Below are 9514 nucleotides of genomic sequence, written 5' to 3' on the forward strand. Positions count from 1 at the left end.
TCCTTCTGGAGATTTGTTCAGAAACTCAAGGTGAGCTCCCCAGTTCAATAATCACTCGAAATGAAGCTCTATAGCTCGAGATATCCGGATCGAAAGTTCCGTTCGATCAAGATCGGGGTTGACTAGTAACCGCTGCTACGGGTCGCGCCGCAGTGTAAGGATGCTTCTGGGAGCTTCAGGAAGTTGCGATGAGCTCGAGGATGAAATTTCGAAAGGATCGGTAGTCGGTAGTGTGAGATATCGAGTTTGGAACGAAATTGGGGTTAAACCGGCCTCAAGCTCGACCGCTGTGGACGGCCCGCAAGACAGCGAAAGGCTGCCACCGGCAGCTGCGCAAGGAAGAGGCGAAGGTGTAGGACGTGGTCCGCCGTCGTTTGGTGGCCTGTGGTGCGAGGGAGAGATTGGAGAAGCCGTGCTCTATTTTCGAATGGGTTTCGGACGAGAGAGAGAGAGACAGAGATAAAGACAGTCTGCTATAATCATGAGATCCTCCCCACGAGGATTGTAAGATGCCTCCAACGATGTCGTATGATGCTTCCAACAATGTCGTATGATGCTTCCAATAAGGTTATTACACATTCAGACTCAGAATAAGGTTGCATGTGAAGCGACATGCTAGATAGAGGATATCTCATGAGCGACTTACTTCTAATTGTACCAAGATTTTGATTTTATCACAAACCTCTATAAATTGGATTGAAGAAAAATTAAGTCATTCAATTGTTTTTAAAAAATAGATTATTGAATTATCGAACAATGTCCTAACCCAAAAACTCAGATCTAATGGATGGAAACAAACGTCAAGTGGCAGTGAACAATATTCTGACTCAGTGACCCAACGGGAACTTGCTCTTACCTACTCTCTAATTTAGTTCAGAAAGATATAAATCAATCACGTACTACAGTCTAATGGATGGACGGCAATGAAAAGGATTTTGATAATCATGTTGGATAACAGCGGAAGCTTAAGATCATAAAAAACTAATTTTGGGTAGGGAGATATGGTGCATGAATGACACACAATGTGAGAAACGTACAACGCTAGGGCATGTACAGAGCTCCTAGAGAGAGATATACCTGATAAAGGAACTCACTCTTACCATACTTCTACTAAATACTCCTCTACACCTTTACTCAACTAGACTAGTGTTAGCATTGAAGCCACCCTCAAGTGCAAGAGGTACAAGTTATAGAATAGGGGATTAAGTAAGGATGTCGAACCCACGAGGATTGGTAAATCCTTTCCTAGCTAGGGAAAACCTAAGGAAAAACTAGAAGAATATGCAAATGTACAATCACAAACAAAGGCTCACAAGTGAACCAAAGTTCATGGTGAGTATGTGCAAGATGGTGTGTAGAGATTTGATTTTGATTTTGAGATTGGTTTCTATTCAAATTGAAGCAATGAAAGCAAGTAAAATAAACTAAGCTAAACTAAACAAGTTGTTATCAAATGGATGGGAGTTAGGGCATCGGGTTTCACCTTTTGCCTCCCTTGCAAGCATTAAAGCAATTGAATATGAATGATGCATGCAAAGCTAATTGTCCAACTACCCTCTTAGCATCCGGATAGGACTACTAAGGCTTGAACCTCTTTCATTTTATTAACTCTAACCGGATAAGTCTAGAGCTAACTACTTAGAGACAAATTCAATTACCGGATAGGTCTCAATCCTTTACCCCTAAATGCATAAAGCTTAGAGTTTAAGTAACCAAGCAAGCAAACCAATCCTATCTCTAGGTGATTTTAGCTCACTACCCTCACATGCACACATGGTGTGCTTTCATGCTCCCTTTTTGCCTAAAGGTAATCAATCTCTAGGAAAAACTTCATGTCATGGCAAACACATAACTCAAATTGATTAGGTCTAAGTAATGCATTCAACTATTGACTTAGCATGTGAGAATGACAACATGAATTTACATCAATTTATAAACAAAAGCATCAATCCAAGCAAGTTTGGCTAGGACTTTCAACCCTAGCCCCAACTAGTTCACTACTCACACATAGCTAGATACACAAGCTTCAACATTCTATTAAACATCAAATACATAAAGAGATAGGGAGTAAAGGGTGACTATTGATGATGCCGGAAGAGGTGGTGGAGATGGGTCTCCAAGAACATGATGTGGTGGTAGTCACCTCCTTCTCCTTGCTCCAAGCTCTTGATATTAGTAAGAAAAGTGAAATATGGAATCTCTAAGGTGAGTTGTGGTGTTGAATGGTGGAGGAAATGGAGGTTGTAGTGGTGGAAATGAAGGTTTTAGAGGTGGAGATGGTGGTTTTAGTGGTGGAAATGGTGGTGTCTTCTCTAGAGAGAATATGGATCTTGGATAGGATGAAGATGATTAAATGGAGTCAAGAATGCTGAAGAATTGGTCTTTCGCCTCTCTTTGATCAGCTATGTGTGTCCTCTTTGGTCCCAAAGTGTGCAAAAGATGCTCTTACACCATTGTCCCCCAAATGGTCCCAAATTGGCAAGGTGACAAAAGGACAAGGTGAAGGGAGATATTTGAATTTCAAGTGATGGGAGATTCTCACCACCATGGTCCTCCTTTGCTGGAGAAAAGATCCTCCATGAGTGGCGGCTCGCCGGAAAAGTCGCCGAAAAAGTTTGCCGGAAAAATCTCCGGAAAAGTCGATTTGCAATTTTCTTCCAATCTTCGTATCTTCTTCCCCTAGCTTCAATTCTCCGCATTTCAAGCCTCAAATAGTCATTTTATTCTCAATGCAAGGTTTCCTACAAATAAAAGGAAACGGATTAAAAAGGACAAAATAGCATGGAAGACAAATCAATTTTCATAATTATGGGCCACAATTGCATAAGTAATTTGTGACTCAACAACTAGCCTACTTATATAGGTCTACACTAGACAATGTCACAAGTATGACAATTACAATGAACATAAGTATTAGACTGTTAAAATAACCTTAAATCTTCCTAACTCCCATAACCTATGAAATCACTAATAACTCTCACCATAACTCTCAATACAATTCTAAATTAATGTTATTTCCAACAAATCACTAGTCTGTTCTTATGAATTTCAGCCGATCGATTTTCCACTTGCATCCCTTGAAATCTTATCTGCTGTGTGATTAAGACGGGAGTGTCATGTTATCTTAAACTTGAGGATTACTTAACTAGAGACAATCACACATATATAAACACATTATCTAAAGGCATACTAGAACAATTAGAAGAACATAATACATACCTGAAGCTGTGAATCAGTTGAATGCCATGACGAACAGGTCCGGTCTTCTGCAACTGCTCTAGTTTCAAGTTCTCTGTATATGGGGCTGAGATCTAAAGACTTGCTTGTAGAGAGTGCAGGGACCTGAACCTATATATAGAGGATGATATCAGGAACTTCACATAACAGATTTCCTAAATCAATTAGGTCCTCTACATATAAATCTTGTATCAACACACATTACTTGATTACAAGCATATTAAGTTCCCCAATACAATATGGAATACAGATACAATTTCCTTATCATTGCAGGGATAGAATTAGCTATGCAATCCCGGTTATTTCATTCAACAGTAATCATATACAATTGTTAAAGTCATAATGTGATTAATGTAAGTCCAACTCTTACATTCTCCCACTTGGACTACATTACTCACTCAATTGTACACAATTAGAACAATGTAATAACCACTGAAGTGTGCACATGAAATTGCATAAAATTCTCAAACTTAATCACAAACTTGGTCAAGTTATGGAATCTGGCAGAGCTAAGGAAAAAATAATGCTTTCAAAAGCACACCACTCCAAAACTACAAAACCATAACCATAACCCACATAAGTTCAATTGATACAACCAAAGATAAAACATACATATGCAGTATGTATCTGTCATCATCTGCAGTGCATATGTAAATGGTCCAAACTGAAGGATTTTGACTATCAAAATCAGAGACACAACCAAAACTGGAATGGATTATTACTGAATGTGTCTGCACTTTACAAATCTGAAATGTTGATCTTAATCAACTCAATCTATCCAACATATATCAAATAGCTATTTGCCAAAACAAAATATAGAAATATCAAGGTTCGAAAAATCGCTAGGCGCTAGTCGGGCGGTGGGCTAGGGAGGAGCGCCCAGGCGTCTAGGCGGGTGCCTAGGTGGCGCCTAGGCGGTTTTATATTTTTTTAATTTTTATTTTATTTTTATAACTTTTATTTATGTAATTAAAAATATATAAATTTATAAAGACTCAAAGAGTAATAAACTAAAATTTATAAAGAGTAATAAACTAAATATTTATCCTACTCAACAAAAAAATAAACTAAATATTTATTTAATTAACTATTTATTTAATTAAATAGTTAAATCAATCAATTATCCAACAAAAAAAGAAGCAGTATTCAATTAATCAATTATACTTCTTGATGGCCTGCACGTGCCCATCTTATCCTCCTTCTCTCTGCCACAATTGTACTCTCTCTCCATAATTAACCACCCCCTCCCTTCTCTCTTTCTCTCCTCTGCGAAACCAGTAGCCACCATCTCTACCTTCACTCCCTTCTCTCTCTCTCTCTCTCTCTCCCCTTTGCGAAACCAGTAGCCAGTTAGCCACCATATCCACCTTCTCTCTTCATCCATTTTTTTCATTAACAGAATGCATTAATCATTTACCAAGAATAGAGGCGTGGAGCTGCGGTGGCTGGAGGGGCCGGGGGGAGCTCCGGTGGACGTGTGGAGCAGAGGCACGATGGCTTGGTGGGGAGAGCGAATAAAGGTGCGGTCTATTTTTCCAGTTTTGGGGTCGAATGGGTTTTGGGTTTTGCTGCTGTCGAGTTTGGGTTTCGGGAGGGAAAAAAAAAGAAAAAAAGAAGAAGAAGCAGAAGGAGGGGGAAACCGCCCAGAGCGTCCAGGCGGACGCCCAGAGCGCCCAGGCGGACGATCAGGCTGCCTAAGCGGCCGCCCAAATCCTATCCGCCTAAAGCTTCCGATTTGCCATAACTCGCCTCGGTCTACTGCCGCCCAGCGCCTAGGCGCCGCCTAGGCGGCCTGGGCGGCCAAGTTTTAGAACACTGAGAAATATTCACAATCACCAAATGCTGCAGCAAAATAAAAACTTCTGAATAATACCATGGATTTATTACTGAATAATGAAGACAAAGTCATTACAAAACTTCAAATTTCAGAAAAACAAGAACTGAAATTAAACAACACTGAAGATAAAACTTTTAACAAAAATAATGCTCTCACTGATCCTAGGCATCTAAGGTAGGAAGGACTCCCATATCAGCTACATGTTTCTGAAAAGCTGCTACAGATAATGCCTTAGTGAATGGATCAGCCAACTGTGAGTGCGTATTAACCTGAGCTATTTCAATTTCCTGATGCTTCACTCTTTCTCTCAAACTATAATATTTCAGGTCTATGTGCTTAGAGTTATTAGACCTCTTATTATTCTTAGTGAAGCAAACAGCTGCAAAATTATCACTATAAACTCTCAAAGGTCTGGTATTAATGGAATCCAACAGCTTCGTTTGAATTAGAAAATTCCTAAGCCATAGCCCCTGACATACACCATCATATATTGCTATAAACTCTGCCTGCATAGTCTAAGTGGCTGTCAATGTTTGCTTAATGCTCCTCCAAGCTATGGCACCCCCAGCCATCATAAAAACATATCCAGAAGTAGATTTGGTTGAATCCGGATATTTGCCTGCAAAGTCTGCATCAGTGTACCCAATGACATCCAAATTTTCAACCTTCTTGTACACCAGCAAATAACTCTTAGTCTTCTGTAAATATCTAAGCACCTTCTTTGCTGCAACCCAATGCTCATGCCCAGGGTTTGACTGAAATCTCGATAATATACCCACTGCATATGCTAAATCAGGCCTAGTGCACACTTGTGCATACATCAAGCTGCCAATTAGTCTAGCATAAGGTCTGCCCTTCATATCTTCCCTTTCCAAGTCATTCCTAGGACATTGACATTTGTTCAGTTTATCTCCTTTTGAGATAGAGCCTCTCCTCCTGCACACTTCTGCATATCAAACCTACTCAAGACTCTGGAAATATAACTTTGCTGACACAGACCCAATAACCCCTTCTTCCTGTCTCTTTTAATCTCAATCCCCAGCACGAAAGACGCTTCACCAAGATCTTTCATATCAAAGTTTTTAGACAGAAAAGACTTTGTAGATTTCAATAAATTTATATCACTGCTAGCAAGCAATATGTCATCCACGTATAATATCAGAAAAATAAAGTGCTTGCCCATTGTTTTCAAATAAACACATTCATCAACAATATTCTCAGTGAATCCAAAAGAAGTAACCACAACATCAAACTTTTTATACCATTGCCTAGAAGCCTGTTTTAGTCCATAGATAGACTTCTTTAGCTTGCAGACCAAGTGTTCACCACCAGGTTTAATAAATCCCTCAGGTTGCTTCATGTATATGGTTTCTTCTAATTCTCCATTTAAGAAGGCTGTTTTAACGTCCATTTGGTGCAATTCCATATCGAAATGAGCTACCAAGGCCATAACCATTCTAAAAGAGTCTTTTGTCGAAACTGGAGAGAAGGTTTCAGTATAGTCAATGCCTTCTTGCTGCGTAAAACCCTTAGCTACTAACCTCGCTTTATGCCTCTCTATACTGCCATCATGAGCATGTCTTTTGGTTTTGTAAATCCACTTACAACCTACAGGTTTTTGATTTGCTATAGGTTCAACTAACTCCCAAACTCTATTGTCATACATACTCTGTAATTCAGCTTCCATAGCCTCACTCCATTGCTTTGAAAATTCACTCTCAGTGGCTTGTTTATAACTAATGGGATCATTGTCTTCCCCAAAATCAAAGTCTGGTTCCTGAAGATATACTTCATACTCAGTTGGATCAATGGTGGGTTTTCTAACTCTGTTTGATCTTCTTACTGGTTGAGGTACATCAACGTTTTCGTTTTGAGGCATCACAACATTATCCTGAGGTTGTAGATTTTCTGGTGCTTCTTGGACAGCCTCTGCGGGTTCTAAAATTATCTGCTGAGGTACAATTAAAGATGGGTGGTGCAGGAGCAAGAGGTAAAACCTGAGCTAGTGTTTCGGTTTTAGGGATTTCTTCAAACTCAAACTGTAAGTCTTCGGGTTCTCTATTGTAAAACACTTCATCTAGAAACTTTGCTTTATTTGCTCGATGATTCTGGTACTATGGTGAGGTGGATAGAACTTGTAGCCCTTGGATTTTTCTGGATACCCTATGAAGAATGCACTAACGGTTTTGGGGTCTAATTTCTGAATGTGAGGGTTATAAACTTTAGCCTCAGCCTTACAACCCCAAACATGAACATGGTGTAAGCTTGGCTTTCTGCCATTCCAAAGCTCAAAAGGTGTCTTAGACACAGCTTTGCTAGGTGCCCTATTGCAGAGATAGTTGGCTGTTTTGAGAGCCTCGCCCCACAGATACCTAGGTATCTAAGGTAGGAAGTCTTATCTGCTGTGTGATTAAGACAGGAGTGTCAATTATTTTGCGGTCCTCTCCCTGGAAATCTTCTGTACGTGGACTCCATTAATTCTTACATGATTGAAATGTACTAAGCTAGTATCTCAATCCTCCTATCTATCCACCTTATCATCAAAACCAAATAATTAAAACCATTATTGATAAATAAGTAACACGTCCATACTTTCTATTCCACAACGACAAAGAAATTTAAAACGTAGGCGTCACAAATTGACCTCGATCTCTGACTTTTTTCTCACTCACTCTTCGATCTCTTCACTCTCTCCCGCAGCTAGTGTTTATAAATAGGGAAAGCCAAGCTACATTAAGTTCACTCCAAACTCAATCCCTTCACAGATACAAACTGTAAGTAATCAATCAACTGAGAAATGGCGTACTCAAAGACTATTCTTGTTGTTGTCTTTGCCGTTCTCCTCATCACTGCTGATCGGTCTCAGCTCATCGTAACGTAACTGAGACAACCACTCCAACTATTGGTAAATTTCGATCCGGAATGCTTTCATAATTTCCTAAAATTTAAGCAAGAAATGCTAAAGAAAGATGAGGATCCATTTCTTGATTTATGCAGATCATCTCCTCCGTACGGTTCCAATTTTATCAAATGGGACAAGCACATATGCTAATCGACACAATATAGACTTAAAGAGCCTGCAAACTCTCAGGGTTCTCGATGTGGGATTCTTTTAACTTTCAATCTTCCAAAAGATAAGACCAGATAAAAGATACAGCAAGCAAAAACTTATAAACCACATGCCACAAATTCACTGCTTTTGAGCTTGGAGAATCAAATGATCAAACCATCATGGATATGAAACTCTTTGTGATTGAAATGACAATGTGATCATAAAGTCAACTACAGTTGTATATTCATATTAGATCTACATATGTCATTTATTCTAGATATTCTAGTTATGCTAATAGCCTAATCATAGGATAGTAACTACTGAATTGTAATTGATGTAGATTACATAACTAATTAGGATCTAAGTTCCTTAAACTTAATCTTAGCATGGTATACATAATCTGCTATCTAGATGAGAAATATATCTAGAAATTCAACTACTTTTCAGTTACCATTGACACCCTAGAAATTAAAGATTATATGAGGACAGTAAAATCATATCAGTTGTGTACTAATTTGCAAGACCATATGTATGCATTGATCATTAAGATATCAGTCATATCACCATCCCAATTTCCCAAAAAAAAAATAATAAAAAATAAACTAAAAGATATTGCCCTGTCAAGTAGTTTAGCCTTTCGATACCATATGTTATGAGGGTAGAAGTACCTTGTAGATATTGACAAGAGTATATGGGGCACTTTCTTCCAAAGCCGCTTGCCCAGTATGTCTAAATTTCAAAGAGAACTTTCGTGAAGGAAGCTTTCAAAGAAACCCAACGAATAAAAAGTCAATCTTTTGACCCCTCGAAACACTTTCACTCCACCCTCGAACCACGAAATCGTCCCAACAATCAAGTTAATAAATTCCGGAAAATCATCATAAATTAATAATGAATTTCTGGGGTATTACACCTTCATTTTTTCTAAATTATCGTATATAACCAAACATAAAATAAGTCGCATGAACAAAAAAAAAAAAAAAATAACTTCAAGTTCACTAAATAAAAGAAAATCACTTTCAGATTAGAGCATTGATGACGAGATAAATAGCTAGGAAATTACAAATAGCAACTACCCAACGCGCAGTGAGTCAGATAAAGAGAGGGCCGGACCTGACACGAGGCCCAAGAGTCAGCTGACTCAGGCCTAGAAATTCAAGAGGCCCAAAAAAAATTTTTAGAGCTTTTTATTATGTCCAAATGCCATATGTGTCAGTGATCTAAAAGGACAAGAGCAATTGTGTGTGAACATATTAATTGAGAGCTATCATTTCCCCAATTAAAGGGAAAGAAACATAAGTTTCAGGGGGCCCATAGAAAGTTAATGCTATACATATATAATATAATATATAATGCTAGACATATATAATATAATATATAATGTTAAA

At 38.6% G+C, this 9514-nt stretch overlaps 1 protein-coding gene across 1 annotated transcript; it reads right to left on the reverse strand.

Moving 5' to 3' along the window:
- Nucleotides 1-5589: 5589 nt before the first annotated feature.
- Nucleotides 5590-5934, reverse strand: LOC133716413 (secreted RxLR effector protein 161-like). Its single transcript, XM_062143125.1, has one exon. The coding sequence runs from the start codon at nucleotides 5932-5934 to the stop codon at nucleotides 5590-5592; it is 345 nt and encodes a 114-aa protein (XP_061999109.1).
- Nucleotides 5935-9514: the final 3580 nt, after the last annotated feature.

The sequence above is a fragment of the Rosa rugosa genome, chromosome 6 (assembly GCF_958449725.1).
Source record: "Rosa rugosa chromosome 6, drRosRugo1.1, whole genome shotgun sequence".
Lineage (NCBI taxonomy): Eukaryota > Viridiplantae > Streptophyta > Magnoliopsida > Rosales > Rosaceae > Rosa > Rosa rugosa.

What these genes read in the sequence shown, in the direction of transcription:
- LOC133716413 (XM_062143125.1), bottom strand. Translation starts at nt 5,934, where the DNA reads ATGAAGGGCAGACCTTATGCTAGACTAATTGGCAGCTTGATGTATGCA.